The 19,831-nt window shown below is 34.2% G+C and overlaps 1 protein-coding gene across 4 annotated transcripts in view; it reads left to right on the top strand.

The window, feature by feature from the left end:
* LOC118193720 (calcitonin gene-related peptide type 1 receptor-like) overlaps positions 1–19,831 on the top strand; it is a 666,801-nt gene that overhangs the window by 440,587 nt on the left and 206,383 nt on the right. Inside the window, exon 1 of one of the 4 annotated variants that reach the window (XM_085825065.1) lies at positions 10,568–10,737. The exons of the other annotated variants lie outside the window; for them this stretch is intronic. Within the exon in view, the coding sequence (XP_085681191.1) occupies positions 10,716–10,737 (22 nt within the window). The 5' untranslated portion in view covers positions 10,568–10,715. Of the gene's footprint in view, positions 1–10,567; positions 10,738–19,831 lie in introns of those variants that run through there. 4 annotated transcript variants of the gene reach the window in all.

Here is a 19,831-nt window from a genome sequence, read left to right as displayed (position 1 = left end):
TATAAAAAAAATTAAACTTTCTGTTGCAATGCCTTCCTAAAATAAATAAAGAGTTTACAGTACTTTATTTTATTTGATTTTACTTAGGGATCTGGAAATCGATCTTCTTTCCAGTCCTTTCAAGTGGCAGACAGATAGAGACTCAATTGTCTGTTGAACAGGAAACTAACGATTCAGTTTGAGCTACGACAGAAAACATATCCAAGCTTTGAAAGGTGTTCACGTTTCTTGTTTTCTAGCAACGTTAAATTGAAGTAATTAATTGGAAAAGACAGTTTTTTATTTAACTGAAATCTGATCAAATCAACAACACAAAGCCGATTTACTCTCCTAAATAAGCTTTTTCTTCCTTGAAAACTAGAAGAGATCTTGCTTTTATCCCTTTAAACAGTCTCACAACGGAATTGAAACTTTTAACGAAAATAAATGCTTTTTGTTTTTCTCCTTCCTTTTCAGAGAAAGTTTCAGATTCCGGCTGTGATTCTGCAGGAAGTGTTTGTTATGATTATTCCTTCAAACAGTTTTGAGAAGATTAAACAATAATATACTCCTTTAAGAAAGAGCGTACATCTCAAACAACACAATTTTATTTCATAAAACCTAATGGTGATAGGAATTATTAAAGAAGGCACTCTGGCAGTTTAGTTGCTGTTGATGAGTACTTATTCTGGGAATCGCAGTGTATCGCCTTGAGTAGAATGTCTTTTCAGAGAGTATATTAATGTATTTGTCACGCAGTTTTTCAAGTTTGCCTTTAACCATCCCTATTGTTGCGTGCGTACGTTCGTTATGAAAGGAATGCACAAGTTCGATGAAAAATGAACAAAAAATTATTATTATCACAACAAAATGCTTAAATTTTCTCAAATTATGATACAGTATTACAGTATCTCACAGTAGTTAACTTTTAACTACTCAAATGTCCAATAGAACGTAATTCAAAACAGCTAAAGAAAGCTAATCCGCGAATTCGCTACACTCAACAAGAGCAGTTTTCTAAACAACAACAAACTAAGCAACTACTCCAAACTGAGATGTTTTCCTCCTTTTATAAGATTTTAAAATCACGCGCTAGAATTTTCTGGTACTTTCTCGAAATCAAAAAGAGATATTTATTTATTTAATGCACGCGCTCTTGTATTTTCAATTTTCCGGCTTAGCTTTCTGTTAATATTCGTCACGCGCTGCACTGCGCGGGAAATAAAACCATTTAATTTATAATTGAATTAATATAAGCTTTTTAAATACCAAATTCGTAACACTATATTATTTTCAAAAAAATTAAATAACATTATGCTTTTCTTTGTTAGTAACTACTAGAATTTTTGATAAAATAGCAAATTCATAAATTATTATTTATGTTCACTCATTTCACTGGGATATCTTTATTGAAATTGGAATTAAAAATTAAAAAAATGTTATTTGGTTTATTTCTATGAATTTTTGGAGATTTCTATTCAATAAAATTGATTTTAAGAATTACCTTTTATGAACAAATCTAGTATTATATAAGTATTATTAAGGAATATCAAAAGTTACTGTACCTCACATTAATTTTCGAAGTAAAAAAACAAATACAAACAGGTCGAAAGTTTTTAACAGCTTAGTAGTTTTTAGCGAAAATGAAACTTTTTTCAGTTGATCTTATCTTTATTTAGTAAAAAAACCTCATTTCTGCAAATATATGTTGTTACGAAATGTACAGGCGGGGTAAGATGGCTTCCCCGCAAAGCAGTTTTAGGGCTGCCATAAAATGGCAAGGAAAGGCAGGGTTGCCACATTTGGCGAGAAATCGCCCGTTTGGCGACAAATTGGAGATATGCCATGGACGGATGGAGAACCTTCTGGAACGAATTCTTACCGGTTTAACGCAGAATGTTCTCGAACGCAAGCCGGAAGCTGTATAAACCCTGCTGGTCCGCAGTCTGAGTGAGTGTGCGTCTCTCATCGAGTGTGTGTGCCTCGTCTAGCGAGCTGATAGTCAGTCATTGAGCGAGTGTCTCGAAGTCTAGCGCCGAGATGGTTGTCGACTGCATCGAGGGAGAGTCTTTTAGTGCATCGCAAATTAGTGCATCATCGAGTTTTGTCTTAGACTGTGCTGAGTCGAGAGCTATGCTCTTGTGTACGGTCGAGTGAATCGTGTGGAGAGTCTCGAGAGTACGTGAAGTTCCGAGAACAACCAAGCAGAGTTGGGAGCTGTACTCGGGTGCTTTGCAGTGAAGCTGTTTCCACCGTTATTGCCTGACAGTGTGAAGGCTGTGTCACTGATTGTTCCAATGTGTTCATAGTAGATCTCCGACGACTGTAAAAAGTGTTATTAGAGCTGTCCTGATTAACATTGGCTAAATAAAGTGTGTTTCGATACTTCATCAAGTGTCGTCGTTATTCATTCCAAACTCACGAACCCCGTACGAACGTGAACGAAGAAAATAACGCAAAGACTGGTGTCAGAAGAAAGGAAAAACGTAACAATATGTATAAAATACTTAGAGTATATGCTCAAGCAATCTTAACTGAATACTTTAAGGTAAAGGGAGGCAAAATAGAAGTAAAAAGAAAGAGTCAAACATATTGCTTGTTCCAACAGAAAAGTGTGTCATCTAGTACATCTGCTTCATTTTTTTATCTGCTTTCTTCTATTTTACTACATTTTTCAGATCGCTAAATTAAAATCCAAAGCGGTTTCTGCTCATTTTTAAAAAATGATAATTGCATATCATTGTGAAGTGATTCTCTATGTCTCTGTATTCGCCATGTCTTTTAGCCAAAAGAATATATACTTTATTTCAGGCGGGGTGAATATATTATAATGGTGGATCTTGTTCTAGAGCAAACCTTTTACGTTTGTGTTTCAGAGCACCCAAATCTTCAATACAGTTTTCTCATGTTTACACCAGTATTTTGGAGAACATTTTGTCATAGTGTATTTATGGCGCTGAGAAACTTCTGTCGAATAATAAAATTCTGTCACGTGCGTCGCAACCATTTTAGTATAAATCGTAAAAGCTTCTGAATACATCAAACTCTGATAACCATGCGCATAAGAATTACTCAGGCAATCAATGCAAATGACAAGTATTCAGTTTCCAATGTCGCCATCTTTGTATGCATTCTTTTGTTTATTTTAAATTCCAATGGGTTTTATAGAAAAGTTATGATTATTTTTTGTCTTAACGTCGATTTTAAAATTTGTGCTTGTGGGATTTTCGTATATTAGAAGAAAAAGAGAGATGGAATTTCTGCAGGAATAAATTATTTTCCGGAAAATCCTTAAACAACAATGCTTCGAACTCTCTTTCATTTCAATTGCTACGAAATTTCCACCACAACAAAAACAAAAACACCTTTTTAATTATGTTTACTGAGTGTATTTTGGAATAAATATATATTTGGGTATGTAATAATATGTATGTACGTGCTACGTAATTTTTTACAATAAAGTAATTATGCTTTTTCATCCGCGAAGTTCGCGTAACTGCGCCAGGGTGACTTCGATAATACGTAAGTAAGTACCGAAATTTTTACTTGATCAGTAAGAGCTAAGAATAATTTAGCATTACTTTCGTGGATTATGCGAAACTGAATACACATAAAATGTAGTGACAAATATATATTTAATCTCCTTTACCGTAGTAACAACTTGAATATTCTTAAATCTGTAAAGGTATGTCTAGTTGACGAAAACGTCCGCTAAATTTAAAAAGCCATATATAACAATTACAAAACAATAGACACATACTTAAATTGTTTCTTTAGTAAAGGTACTACATAAGAGTTGAATAAAGAAAATTTTCTCGATATTTTCAACATATTACGGAGCTTACTTTTTACTAAAAAAAATTTAATTATACAAAAAAGTATTTCGCCACATTCTCAGCTTTCCCAAATTATGTCTCAGCTTTTATCCCCAAAGCTTTTATTTTCATGAATACCCTATTGATCAGATAGTAGTTTTCTTGAAAGCATAGTGAATTTCACATTTTCTTATTTTTAAAACTAAAAATGAGTGATCATATTTTTCTTTATTACTTTCATTCTCTTTTCGTGGTTATTTACATGCGAACTGAGATCTGTACTATGACGGTTTCGGCTCTGAAGTATAAAATACACATGAGTCCGGTTTCTACTTCCGAGTGAGCAACGTGATGGTATGTCATTAGGCGTCCTTTTCTTACAGCTCTACATCCTTCTTGATATATCTGAGACTTATGAAGTTCATCCACCTAAAAGTGGGGCTTCTGCAAGTAATTTTTTTCAAGTTGCCCTTCCGGAAAATTTGCGGCTCGCTCCTCCCGCTTTTTTCAGTGTTGAGCGTATTGAACATACAGGCACGTATAATAGATCCATAAGGGAGTGCGGAACACACCTAATACTTACCCTCTTCATATTACTTTTACAGCCTTAATTAATAACTCTGTATTTTATTAAAATATAACGATCTTGTGCTCAAAACCCTCGAACAAAATGCTTTTAGGAAAGATTTACTTGAAATATTAGAAAACAATTACTTGTTCACCTTAAGTGTCATTTATCGAAACACACAAATTGGTTACAATAGGTGCCACCGCATCTTAATTAAGGGAAATCTTATTACTAGTTGATTGTCTGCTGCAAGTGTAACACAAAAATTCATTTGTGAACTGTACTTAATGATTAAGATAAAATAACACGCCGAACAAGTATTAATTTAACAGTCAAAAAACACATATCAGCGCTATATTTGCAAATTTTGATGGTTCGGTAAAGCCATCGGAACTAGTCCTGTGAAAATTTGCAAATATAACGTTGATTTTTGTTGTTTGACTTCTAAATTAATGTTCCTAATGATTTTGGAAATTCTTAGAACTATGTAGCACCCCTACCTTTATATATGGAGGGCATCATTCTTCTCAGTATTCGGAGCGATTCATCGATTTCATCTTCGTCTTCTTCAGACAGCTGATACACTTCGATCTATTTCAGAAACAGACAGTCAGATATCCTTTTTCACTATTGTTGCCACCTGAATTTTTCCCCATTATACATCCACACTTTTGATTGTTCACAATTTGGAAACGTTAATTCTCTTCTTCAGCTTTCTCCATTATCATCATTTATTAAGAAGTTGGTGCATTATTGTATTTCTTTACTATCTTTTCTGAGATGTGTTTCCGAGAAATGAACGCAAAATCATTTATAAAGGTCTCTTGTACTCATCTCACTGCAGCAATATTTTTTTATTTCTCAATAACCCATTTCAATTGTTAAATAAAGACTGTGGTATTTACAAGTTTTTCAGTGTTTGCCTTTTTCCTTTTTTTCATTGACGTAGCCCAAAAATATCACATGGTCTTCTGATATTTTATAGCATTTTAAACTTTCGGTTTTAAATAAAAGTGTATTTTACAAGTATGCACAATACTTGTAAAGAATGTTAGAGAATGTTTCGTCCATTTTTAGCCTTTTTGACTTAAAAAGACATTGAATCTTTGAAAAGTTTCAATGCTGTTATCTTTAAGAGCTTTTACGAGTGGTCGATGATACGTCAGCAATGAACCCAATTATTTTAGAATTCACAGCCCAGTGATGACCTACTATGGTATTAAATATTATATCCCACAGGTCCGCACGTACAAAACACCTGGAAAATTCTTCATGAGTATCTTCGGATAATTATGCTAGTATTTTGTAAAACTATGCTTTTTCTTAATAGTAAATAATCCATTATTATAAGATAATTATTAAGAAATATCATAAGATAATTATTAAAACCGAAGAAAAGGGTAGTCAGACGGTGCAAGATTCGAGCTATATGGTGGATGCATCAAAACTTCCCAACCAAGTTCCGTCATTTTGTTCCAAGTCACTAAAGGTGTGTGTGGCGTCACATTTTCATGATGGAACACAATTCCCTTTCTTTTGGACAATTCTAGTCGCTCTTTCTGTATTGCTTCGTTCAAGCGGTCCAGCTGTGCATAGTACAGAGCCAAATTGATGGTTTCGTTAGGTTGCAATTCATGTGGCACCCAAACATTGAGCTTCATTTTGTAACCTGCTCTTTTCAAATGATTCCAAACTGTCATGTGGTTGATGTTTAGTGCCTCTGCTATTTCCTGACAGCTTACGTGCCGGTTTTGTTCCACCAGTTGCAAAACTTCATTGACGTTTTCGGTGACTGGCCAACCAGAGCGAGGTGTGTATTTGATATCGAAATTTCCGGAATGGAATCCAGCAAACCACTCCTGGGTCCTTCGTTCACTCACAGCATTCTCTCTATACACTTCAGTAATTTTCGGCATGTTTTTTCAGCCTTCAGCCTTTTTACCTTAGTTTTTAGTAAAAAAGCATCACATAACATTTTTTCAAATATTTCACTCATTTTCAAATCAATATAACGTTTTACACAAGCAACGTATTAGAAAACTATTTTTACGAAAAATGGAAGCTGAATGTCACCTTCTAAGCACATGTTCGTCTGAGGCAATTGGGTGAGTGTTGCCATATATATAGGCATCAGCACCATCTAGTGGCAAAAAAACACGGAGACCTTTTTATATGATCCAATATTTTTGTGACAGTCATTGCTCTAAGAACCTGCAGAACCGCAAGCTGCTAGAGAAAATCAAACTGACATTCTAAATCCAGGCATAAAACAGCTGATTGCAGCTGGTTTGCCTTGTGTGATCTTATTTGTTCCAGTAGGATGAATGTCTACTGAGTGAACTGTAGAACATTGGTTTCTGAAGTTATATTGGTGAGCACCTACTAAGCCATTCGTATGAAAGTGATATTTGAATCTTCCTATTATTCCTTTTTCCAATGTTTCCCGAGGGCTGGAAGAGGATAAGCTCATATATTATGTAGTCAAGCTCATATAGTAGCTTACAGGACTTGGAATCATCTGCGATTTTAACAGTTGGGACATGTGTGTAGTTTAAAACATTTGTTACAGAAGTCCTTGATTCAGTTTTTGTTGGCCACATGAATAAGTTTCATTAACTATTCATAGCCTGGTTATCAAACCCTTTGAGTCACGGGGCTTTTTTTCTTCTTGGAGAGGATTTTGATTATGTGTGAGACTCTTTACTGTGAATGGAACATCGTTTGCTGTATCTGGAATGATTTTGCATCTATCCATGTATTGTATTGCTTCTTTTGACTTAAAAGATTACTAGCGAACACAGTGCTTTGGTTTCTAAGGTTAAGCAAAGAGTTGAAATCTAAAATGTTGATTCGTTTTAAATAGCCATGCAGTTCTGTTTTTAGTGACTTCTCTATTCTTATTCGCTCATACTTTACCTAGCTAAGCATTAAAATCTATTGAGTATGTGCTAAGCAATTATTTGACAACTGTGGATTAACACTGTGGGATATCAACTACGGTATGAGGAATCAATATTTTATCAACGTCACTTTTCTGAATGCATACCGTAGGTAAAATAATAAAGCAGTGTCAAAAATGACTAAACAGACGTGTATGGGCTTAAAATGTATTTCGTTTAGTACCTAATCTTTAACTGCGAAAGCTAAATTATGTATAATTTCAATGTCTAGAGCCATTAAGTTATTTTTCATGCAGAAGACATGGAAAACACCTCGCCGGGACTCGAACCCGGACCTGTCGAATACGCGCCGATTTTGCTACCACTACACGACGAATGCATACTGGAAGGAGGAAAAAATACTTTGTTAAACGTATACTTATTTTTAATGTGCATGTTTAAGCCAGATGTCTGCAATATGTAGCTAAAAGAGATTTGAAATAAATAAGCGGATTTAATTAAGAAACAAATAAAAGATACAAGTTTTATTACTCTTAAAGCTAATTATTTTATTAACATTTGTTCTAATGTAACTAAAAACAAAAATTTTTGATATCATGTAAATTAATTCGATAACAAAATACTATTTATCTTCCTTTATAAAGTCCTACCAGGTTAGGAGCTTTAATCCTGATGAGACACACTGTATTATAAGCAGAAAAAAGGTAATTACTTTTTTATTCCGAATTTTCGAAATGAAATATATTACGGAAGTTCTTGCCAAAAATACGTTTGAGAGATAGACACGTTCACAATAGGATTCTGTGAAAATTGTATATAAAATTGTAAATGAAATGGTTATCAAAAAAGGATGAAAAAAACCTTAGCTATTTTTTCTTGAAATGCTAATATTTGAAATTATATTTCGATACTTTCTTGAGAAATTTTGATTATTTTGACATTTTTTATTTGAGCATCAGTAAATTTTGTGCATCTCTATAGCAATTTTTTTTCAAAGTGATTGATTTTTAAAAGACGTTCTGGTTTCTTTAATACTCAAACCAAAATGGCAGTTTGTTTCAAGAATGATAATAATAATAAAACCTGAAAAGAAAATTTTCGTGTGAAATAAATTAGTTTTGAAGAGTTAAATTTGAAGCGCGATTAAGTCATAACTTCGACTAGTGCATCTGACAGTTTTGTGTGGCTGAGAAATTTCTGTAAGTGGACTGAACAAGCGGAGTTAATGCAATTGCGAGCCACTCGCCTAAATAAGATTTTGACGCATAAAATGATTGAGATGAACGTTTAAGACTTCAAAGGTTAATTAACGAGAAGAGCTATAGTTGTTTGAAGCTTGAAGAAGTTTTTTTGCAGCGAGGTTCCCTGTATATCTTTTGATGTTTTGCAGCTTTTCAAATGCAGCTTACTTTCTGTCTATGACATTTAGCACCGAGATATTTACTGTCAATAGAATTTCAATGATTTAATTTAGATCTCAAAACTGAATTTAAGTTAAACTTCTAAATGAACAAAAGATAAATTAGTGCCAATTCATTGCATTAATTATTTTTCACACTATGTCTGTCGATTTAGTTTATTTTTAGCTAACAAGTTATTATTTTTTTATTTGCATCATTTCTATCACTTAGTCACAGAGCTTGTGACCTCTAAATGGTTATGTAGATTTTTGGGACGAGCATACGGGTATAAGTAGGTTAAATGGAACCAAGAAGGTGTCTGATGTCGAAGCTCATCTGAAGTTGGATGCCATCTCTAAAGGTAAGTTTACACCTGTCAGAGCGGCTCGGAGCGAGTCGCTCGTTACGATTACTTTGACAATGTAAACGCTCACTTCGACGGAGTAGAAACGTAGCGGAGATGAGTCAGCGCTTCCGTTTCTACTTTGAACCTGTTGAAAAATCTATCCGGGCATTTAGTCCGAGCAGCGTTCGCAGGGACGTCGTGACAGTGAGTTTTATAATGCCGAGATGTAAAGTGATAGCCAAACCATGGCACTTTTTAATGCATACGCATCTTATGAAGTGTTTTAGGGAACACTTCACTGCTTCATTAAGATATTGCATACTTCTATAATTATGTGAGCTTATATTCGTTTTTCTACAAGCATCCTACATGATGATGCAATAAATATATGATATTATAAACTATAAAAATAAAAATGGAATTATGAAAAAAATAAATAGATCTGTTTTATTGTGGATATTTAAATTTCTTGCTTTGCATAAAAGCATTCTGGGCTATAATTCGTTACAATTCAGCTTGGATGTGAAACATGTTCAGCTTGGATGTGTGAGTGTATTAAGGTTTATACAAATTATGCTAGATGAATTCTAATTTTCTTAAACTATCCGTTTTAGCATTTTAAAAGTAAAATATAATCACTATATTTAACCATTATTAATTTTGTTGATATCACTTTGTGTGTTGTCCAGAAACACAATTTAAGTAGGATCCAAAAGTAAGAATTTGAGATAAATATCTTCCTGTTGGAACTATGCCATAATATACATATTCTTTTACCTGTGGTAATATATGTAATGCTCCTAAGTTTTTGCTACTTATTTATTTAAGATTTTCTGAATAATTAGGTAGATATTATACATTTTACTTCTGCCGTTGCTTTGAATAAATATTTTATGTGTTAATTTTGCATTCTTCTCTAGAAATAACACAGTTCCAGTCAGAACTCTGCATAATTAATTACATGCACGGAGAGCTATTGATTCTGTGGATTCTGGATGAATAAATATATTCTCTCTATTAATAAATAATAAAACACATTATTACCTTTACATTATTTTGTAAATGATTAATTAGATGTAAATAAACAGTTGTATATAGTAGAAAAACTTCGTTAATTTGAATTTCAGTAACCACAGTTGACTAAATAACTTCTCTCAAACTGAGTTTCGTTTAAATTCTTCTATCTGATATGCAATAACGTTTTTGTAACTTTGGACATTCTCGTCCGAAATTCATTTAATAGTTCATTTGATACTCCTAATAATTCATCGCGGCAAGCTACCCGGTCACGTACCCATTTCCTTTTCTTCTTCTTTTTTTTCCCCCTCGCAAGAGCAGGAATTAATTCGTTTGAAACTGCTTCCCAGACTTCAAGCACTGCAGCCAAAGAACATCCATGTATGTTCAATGCATATTCTTTCCTGCAGCTGCCATGTCGGTATCCATTTCGTAAACAAACGGAGGCGAGTTGTCAGTCCACTCTGATTGGTGTAAACAATCTATCAGAGTACAAGTCCGTTCACTCGGTTCGAAACGCACGGACGAGCGTCTCGCTACGAGCGGCTCTGACAGATGTAAACTGGCCTTAAAGCGTCAGTCCGAGTTTGAGGCTAGGTGTGGCGGAGCGAACCAGCTGTTGGAATCACACGCAAACGGTTGCCGCTGAATACTGCTGTTTAAACTTGGTTGGTGTAGCTGATTTCGGTTATGTCCAAAACGGTAAACTACGGTTAGTAGCTCTGTACGTTAAAATTAGATAGAATTGTGGTTAATCGTAGAGTAAACCTGAAATGTGTATTTTAGCGTAGGAGGACTGTTATATGTATTTATGTTAACCTTCAAGTAGAGATTCATTAAAGTTTTAAGTTAACTGTTATTGAGTTTAAGATTAAGATACAATAACACGCCGAACAAAGTATTAATTTAGAAATCAAACAACAAAAATTAGCGTTATATTTTTAAATTTTCACAGGACTAGTATCGATGGTTTTACCAAGCCATCATCCTCAGCTGCTAAAGTGAAAAAGTCCTGTGAAAATTTGAAAATATAACGCTGATTTTTGTTGTTTAATTATTAAATTAATGTTATTGAGTTCTTGTCTGCATGGCCGAGAGATATAAATTCCATTACGATAACTCGTGCAAAGAAAGTGTGTGGTACCTAATAATTAAAGTCTACAGAGCTGTAGAGCTCTGTAATATTGCCTTTATTACTGTAGAACTCTTCGTCGATGACCCCAGCGGCAAAGACTGAAAGTCGCGAGACAGAAAGCAATCATGGCTGAGAGTAATTTAAAATAAAAGAAGCTCTCCTGAAGTTCTGTTTTAACAATAAATATTAAATGAAAGTACTTGATTTTTAATGATTCAAAGCAAATGCCAATCGAAATTGAAGAGTTTAAGAAGTCTGCATTATAGATACTATAGAGTTCTCTTTTTTAATATTTTGCATTCTAACTTCGACAAGCTGATATTTGCATAACAGAAGCTCTAAGCGATGCAGATATTTAAATGATCAAACTCGAATCTCAAAGCACGAAAAGTAACCCAAGTCATATTTGTAAAGTGAAAATAAAAATTAAATTTTTGAAGTTCTACAGCTATTAGGAAAAATTCATAAATTTGCATATTTGTACTGTTCTTAAAAATACAAGGTAAATTCATCGTATTGTTACTTTCGTTATTTCAGTGTATTTGGATTGGAAATTCAATACAGCATTAAATTTTATACTTAACATAATAATGTTTATATATAAAAATCTGAAGTGGACACCACATGATTTTTTTGTGCGGCCTATTAAATTATACATATTTGTAACTGCACATTGTTTAAACTTATTACCAATAAATTATTCTAACGTAGTCAGCCGATCCCTCAAGAAAAACTGAAAATCACACCAAAAACTGCAAACTTTGAAATTAAATATCCCGATAATTTTTTGTCGTACAGGAATCAAACTTCTTATGATTTTATTTTTTTGTAACGTGTATAAAAATTTGACAAATATAAGTACAGCAACCGGGAGATCGCCTTAACAGTTAGTCGTAAAATTAACCTAGTCGTCGCAATTTTGTTTTTTAAATTTGACATTGCCAAAACATGAATATTTCTGTCAATTAAAACAATTCTGTAATTGGAAATATATGACTACGACCAAGAATTGCGAAAATAAAGGCCAAGTTGGTTTTGGTTTATTTATCATGGCAAAGCGCTTAAGGGGTATCTGCTTAACGGGAGAGACGCCTTCGTGAAGGACTTTCTTAGGGAGACTGGCTCGTATACACGTTACACATGGGGAAAACCACGAAAACGCCCATGCAGTCAGCCTGTTCGCCGGGACCAAACTACCTGTATTCAGCGACTTTATCGCTCGGACACTGGTGGGACAATAAAAGCCAGGTAAGGGTATATACTCTCAGGTAAGTCGAGATATTCCGACATGGTGGTGTCTGAGTTCTGAGGCGCCGCTCCATGACATCCAAAATATGCTCTATCGGGTTGAGATCCGGCGAGCTAGGTGGCCAGGACACTAATTCATCTTTATGCTCCTCGAATCACTCTAACACAGTTTTAGCCTTGTGACATGGGGCATTGTCCAACTGGAAGATTTCATCTTCAGTTGGGAGGACAGACGTCATGCAAGGATGCATCTGATCCACAACTATTTTCAGATAGTCTGCAGCTTTCATGGTCTGTCTAGCTACTTCTAAGGGTTCCAGAGCCGCCCATCAGAACGTCACCCAAATCAAAATGCCGCTACCACCAGCCTGCGTATGTACGACCTGCTGTACAAGGAACAATTGTTCGCCTGGTAGACGGCGTACGCTGACACGACTATCGATGTGATTCTTCCAACCACGCAACTGTCTTCCACTTACCAATTGACGCTTGGTCAACAGAGGCACAGGAGTGGGACCTCTGCTGCGCTGTCCCATATCCAACAGTGTCTTCTGAACTCTGTGTTCCGAAACACCTGCGCTTGGATCTGCATTGTATTAGTCTGTCAGCTGAGCCACTATCTTTCGCCGATTTTGCTGTATTAAGTGGGACAGTCTCCGATGTCCTTTTTCTTTGATGGACGTCCAAAACCTTGGCGTCTACTGTTGATTTCACCGTCATCTATCCATTTTGCATAAATACTAACAACGGCAGCTTTGGAACAAACTACCAGTAGTGCAGTTTTGGAGATACTCGTTGGAAGTCTTCAGGCCATTACAATCAGCAATCTTTCCATCACTCGCAAAAGTAAGTGAAAGAATGAGTCCTTACATTCTTCAGCAGCAGCTAAATATTTCCTTTCAATCACGTGCCTTCCACGTCATCCAGACGAGTTCATTTAAAAATTTGAGGATGGTCATAATATTTTGGCTCGTTAATGTATAGTCTGAAGTAAAATTAAAATGGTATCATGATTCCATATTTTAAAATTTTCTCATAAATAATATTCTAGCCTGGCGGAATGAGAGGTCATTCTATATACATTTTTGCATTTTCGCTAAATACAGTTTTTGACATTTTACGTGCTCTATAATTTTCCTGAATATTGCTTTTAAATGTACGCAATAGGAAATATAACATATAAATTTGCTTTGTAATTACAAAGTATGGAAATTAAACTTTTTATAAAAAGGTTATGAATTCTCTCGGTTGCATTATGAACATTCACTGATATTTAAAATATCTACGGTTTTCAGTAACTCAATACTAATAAAACAGCAAAACATGCCTTACTTGATAAGTCAAACTGAATTAAAAATTTTAAAAGAAAACAATTTTAAACTGACTAAATCTCAATAGATTTTTAAAGCGGTCAGACATAGTTCTCTCATCTCTTAAGAGCAAAATGGCTTTTCTCAAAAGTGAGACAAGAGAGAATCATTTTATGAATTGAATATTTCTTCTAAGAAATTTTTGAAATTTATAATTGGAGTTGACTTTTCTTGATCAATTTAAATACACTGGTTATCATAAATTAAGGAAAAATCACAAAAATAGCGATAACTCCCTCAAAAATAATCCAAACCGTGTAAAATTTGAATATGTTGCCAAGTAAGAGTAGCTGAGTAAAAGTGCGATATGCATACGGAAGGGGCAGTGTCTGTGTTTGGGGTGGCATCTCTTTGGTTGGACGTACAGACCTCTATGTGTTTCCAAGGGAGACCGTGAATGCTCAGATTTATAGAGAAGACATCCTTGATGTTTATGTGCGCCCATATGCCAGGGCAAAAGGTGATGCTTTTCTGTTACAGGACGACAACGCAAGACCCCACAGGGCTCGCATCGTAGATGATTGTCTTCAACAGGAAACACTTATGCGCATGGAGTGGCCAGCTCGATCCCCGGACTTGAATCCTATCGAGCACGTTTGGAATGCTTTAGGGAGACGTCTAGCTGCTCTCAATCCGCCCCCTCGAACCCTTGTCGCGCTTGTAACTGCTTTGCAAGAGCAATGGCTATGGCTTCCTACGGAACTGACAGACCGCATAATTGAAAGCATCACACATCGCTGTATGTGCTGTATTGCTTCTAGAGGCGATCATATTCCATATTGAAGGTACTTTTCCCAAAGCAAACTGACACCTTCGATTTGTTCATTTTATACGTGTGCTAATTTCTATACTACCATATTTTTCTGGTAATTTCTTTTTATGCTATTTGATACCTTACTATGTGTTGTATACTGTGGGTAAGTTTCATAAAATTCTACACGTAACGTTTTCGGTAATCGTGATTTTTGCGATTTTTCCCAAATTTATGGTAACCAGTGTACTTGGTTAAGAAATTCTTTCTTCGCATGCCACCTGAAATTAATATTATCTATGTATTTCTTTATCAATATACCGAAACCTGCTGTGACCGAAGCTGTGGAGATTAAGAACCAAAACTCAGTTGAAGAATTCCTTAAAATGCTCAGTAATTTGTACTCCTCTCGTTTAATTATCATAGAGCATGTAGTGTTCTTTATGAAGAATTGCACTTTTGTATTTGGGCAACTGTACGCGAGTTTTCAAAATAGCTCTTCATATCTAAATTGCAGTATGTAATAGAAATGTGATCCATATTTTTATTGAAATAAAACTTACATATTTAACATTGTAAAACTTTATTCTAAATACTGCATTTCACACTTTGACAGCCACGCGAGTTAGTAAGAAAAATCTCCTTTAGGCCACGAACGCTGCTATACCATGTGTCAACTGTTTCCCATCGTAGGAGTTTAGAACGTTTAAAAAGAAATATTTTGAAACATGCATCCAGTTTAAATTCTTTGCTCAAGAACGAAGTATCTATGAAAGGCTGGAATAATTATAAATTATTTCTTCCCTTCCAAATATTTTATATGTAGCGACAAATGGTTGAAATTTTTTTTTGTGTTAAAATTATTGACCCAAACTTTTGCAATGTCCAAAAGGAAAATGAAAGAGTAATTTTTACGTGAATCGTATATAGAGTGAGTAACTTGTTGCGATGTTTACACAAATTTGAGTAGTAGCGATCCGGAACAGTGGAGATTTTTCAGAAAGGTAATTACAAACAAAATTACATCTTCAAATTCGGATTCGAATACTGATAAGTGCAGTGATAATATAAGGTATTTTCTCTAATTTATGCATGCTGAGTGTACTACCGTTACACTACACCTTAGTGTAACGGCGCGTATTTGAAAGGTCTAGGTTCGATATAGAGTGAGTCTGATTCGAATACTGATATGTGCAATGATAATATAAGGTATTTTCTCTCCTTTCTGCATGCTGAGTGTACTACCGTTACACTAGACCTTCGTGTAACGGCGTGTATTTGAAAGGTCTAGGTTCGATATAGAGTGAGTAACGTGTTGTGATGCTTACAAAAATTTGAGCAGTAGCGATCCGGAACAGTGCAGAATTTTCTGAACGATAATTACAAACAAAATTACATCTTCAAATGCTGATTCGAATACTGATATGTGCAATGATAATATAAGGTATTTTCTCTCCTTTCTGCATGCTGAGTGTACTACCGTTACACTAGACCTTCGTGTAACGGCGCGTATTTGAAAGGTCTGGGTTCGAGTCTCGGCAAGGGTATTTCGAATTTTTAATATACTCCTGCTTAAAAATAATAACCTAATGACTGTATATATGTGTAAATATTACTGTAGATACTACTGATCATATTTTACAAGAATTGGTTGTTTAGGAAGAAATAGTCGGTACCGAAAAAAATACAACGCAGTTTAGTGAACAGAATGAATTTAGCTGTCGACAGCAATCATTTTCGTTTCTTTCTTTCAACAATCAAGGATCATTCTTTGAAATACCTACTTTACCTCGTAAGTACTCAAAGTCACCCGAACACCACAGATGACTCAGTCTGATCAAGAATTTTCTCGTCATCCATATTCAAAGTATTAAATGAAAGATTTATGATATTTTATTAAATATCTTACAAAATAGGTTTTTTAAACATTGTTTCTGCTGCACTGTTTATATTGATGTTAATTCACACTACTGTAATAAACAATAAAATTTCGAAAAAAAGAAATAAAATTTACTTAACGATTTCGGTTGAACAAACGTCGTCTAATTCTGCAGTAAAATCATACGATTTCATTTTATAACATGCAGCAATTTTTTGATGTACATTAATATTTAATTCTTAATTTGAATTTCTTGACTTTGATTGTCATAATCTCCGTCTTATCCAGCCTTCTTTCAACGACCTTTGATTTAAAACGTCATATGTATCTAAAGTTTTCTTTTTCAGAGAATAAAAATTCCATACTAACATTCACAGAGTTCTGTAGCTAAATTATTTTAATTTAATAAAGTAAAATGAGAACTATACTAATCTAATTTCAAGAGTTCTCAAACTTAAATTTCATTTCAATTACCATTCGTCATTACCATCTGTGTCTTTTACTTCACAACCACTTACTGTGGGTGTATTTCTAATTACGTGATTTCTAATGATGAATGCGAAAGAGCGGAAGCAATGTAATTATAAAACGTGTTAACTATAGAAATGAACGATGGTGTAGAGCAAACAGCAAGTATTTAACGCTGATATTACCTGCGTGAAAATGCGGTGTAATTTTACTTCAAATCATTAGTTTAGATCTACGTATAAGAATGAAAACTAAAACTAAAATACTACAGTAATACAATACGTATATAGGAAACTCTACAAGTAGAGAGTTGACCAAAATGATTTAAAATTAGAAAAAAAAATTCTATTCTGAGCGATAAAAGCCACATACCATATACTCAGTTAATATTTGAAATATTCGAAACTGGCCGAATGGATAGAGGTGGTGCGTATTATGATGTCACCAAAACAGTTGTTGCCAACTCCACTCTTTTTTCAAACTACATACTTAAGTCATTTTTTTGCGTCATACCTTGTATATATTGCCACTCTGTTACTCGGCTTAATAAGTCCAATTTTTTATTCTTCTATATTAGTAAACTTATAAGGTATTTCTCCAGTCTTCGTAGTGTAGTGGTCAGCACGCCTGAGCGCGTATTCCAGCGGTCCGTGGTTCGATTCCCAAAGCGGGCGTTGCTCATTTTTCATCACTCCTGTTTTAAAAAAATAACCTAATGACTACAAACTGTGCAATTTTTGACGTAAAATTTATTGAATTATGTTGTTATTATGTTCCGGTTAAGAATTTTTTGCCTTTAACTAATCTTTAACAGTTTTTGTACCAACTTCAGTGTCTTTTTGCCGAGCGTGACCAAAATTTAAGTTTCAGTTTTGCGTAACGAAAGTTTTGTCTTCGTGAAACGGGTCGAATCGCTTATTTTTGCGTAGAAATTATAATTTTAATTGTAAAATTGCTTTTCTTTTTTTAACTGCTGTTAACTATGTTTGGTGTTTAGGTTTTTTTGTATTTTACAATTCTCACTGAAGTATGAGTTTTTATGTATTTTTGCCTTGCCACGAAGTGAGAGCTGAATTGATTGAATTATTAATGCATCTTTAATAAATTCCGAGGACATAACTTTTAAATGAAGTACTCAAGAAATGTATATAAATTAATAGGACGTACAAGGAAGTCATGTGGTGTCCACATCTGATATCTACGATTCATTAAAATTTTTTTAATTTTATTTTTTTCGTTGTTTACTAATACTAGCTTAATTTTAATTATTTAAGCACAAATAATACGTCTGTGTGATTGAAGTTAAAGGAAGTTTCTGATGAATACACAGAGAGACAAATTAATAAAATGAAGATTTTTTTATACAGCTAAAGTGAAACGTATACTATAAACATGGATTTAAAAAAAAATTAAATTGCCTTGACATTTGGATAAATAATTCTATTTCCTGATACAAAAGTTTTCCAGCATTATATCTAACTATATTTAATTAGATTTAAATAATTTAGCTTATTTTGCATACATACATACATATATCCTCAGAATTGGCATTTTTCTAATTTGCAAACGAAGGCACCTGTCTTATTATTGTGAACAAGCACATTAATGAAAATATAAATCACGCTTCATCCCAAAAATATTTATTTTAATAAAACATTTAAGAGCATTAAAATATAATGATATTTTATAGTATTAAAAAATGAAATATTTAATTTAACCGCAGATTTTATAGAAAGTCAGGATGTAAATTTACAAAATGAACTTTTATTTATACATGAATTGGCAACGTTGGCACATACTCTGAAAGAACAATCACCACGATTAAATATGGAAAATAGTATCCGGTAAATGTTCTCCACGTCTAACGTAGAACTGATAATGCCCATCGTTTCGCATGATCGTTCGGCTTACGCTGTAGCATTATCTGAATCTTTCATAGGTGCTTATGCTTACCTTTCATCATAATCCACTGTGTGGTGCTCCTCGCAATGTCTTATTCGAAAGATCTGCGACGAAGTGATATTCTCAAGCTCTAAACGATACTTTAACTCCCACAGCGACAATATTTTCCACGAAGTGTCCGGTACGACGACGACACTTTTTCTGTCATCAATTTTTTTTGTCATAAAAACGGAATCTTTTTTGTTGAACCTTTGCACCCCTCTTTTTACACCCGCATACTGCGCACCACGCAGTTTGCGCCCAGAGCTTCAGCTTAACAATCTTCGTATTTGTAATATATTTCGACAATGATTCCATTGTATATATCTCCATCACAACTAACTCGCTACTAACAGGTTTGCGATAGCACAGTAAGTGTTTCAGAGACCGTTGTCAACCCAACGGGGAAGAATGGAGCAGAACTTAAATACTGCGTTTATTTTAGACAACCAACTCATTTGCATTAAATAACTCAAAATATTCCAGGCATATTCTTTTTGCTTTCCATACCATCTCTCACCGAATTCGTAGCTTTTGGAATATTCCAAATATATCCCCAGGAAATATTTTGTACTTTACTAGGAATATTTCTGGCGTCCCTTACGCAAGGAATTTCGTCTACTTTGTAAATACTTTTTCGTATATTCTCAAAACGCATACCAAGCTTTGAAAAATAATGGGAATTCATGATATCTTACACTCAAGCCCAAAGAATATTTTTAGATATTTACAAAATAACAATTTTTTCTTTCTATTTATTCTGGTATGATACTAGAACTTCGATAATTCTGAGAACATATCTGCTGGCTGTTCGAACAAACGGACATTGAGATGTTTCATGCGTATTCTAGTTTATGATTGGAAAATTATGAAGTTTTTGGACTTATCTTATAATTCCTATGGAATGTAAGAATATTTGTCCTTAGGTCATTTCTTGTGTTCTGTGGCACAATATCATATCTAATCTTCGAAGGGTTACTTAAAATCAATGCATACATATGCGAGGACAGTAGC

The sequence above is a fragment of the Stegodyphus dumicola genome, chromosome 10 (genome assembly GCF_044657685.1).
Source record: "Stegodyphus dumicola isolate Sdum_Otavi_A_Nest chromosome 10, ASM4465768v1".
Classification (NCBI taxonomy): Eukaryota; Metazoa; Arthropoda; class Arachnida; order Araneae; family Eresidae; genus Stegodyphus; species Stegodyphus dumicola.
Note: the sequence above shows the minus strand (reverse complement) of the source record. Positions and strands in the feature narration are given on the sequence as shown.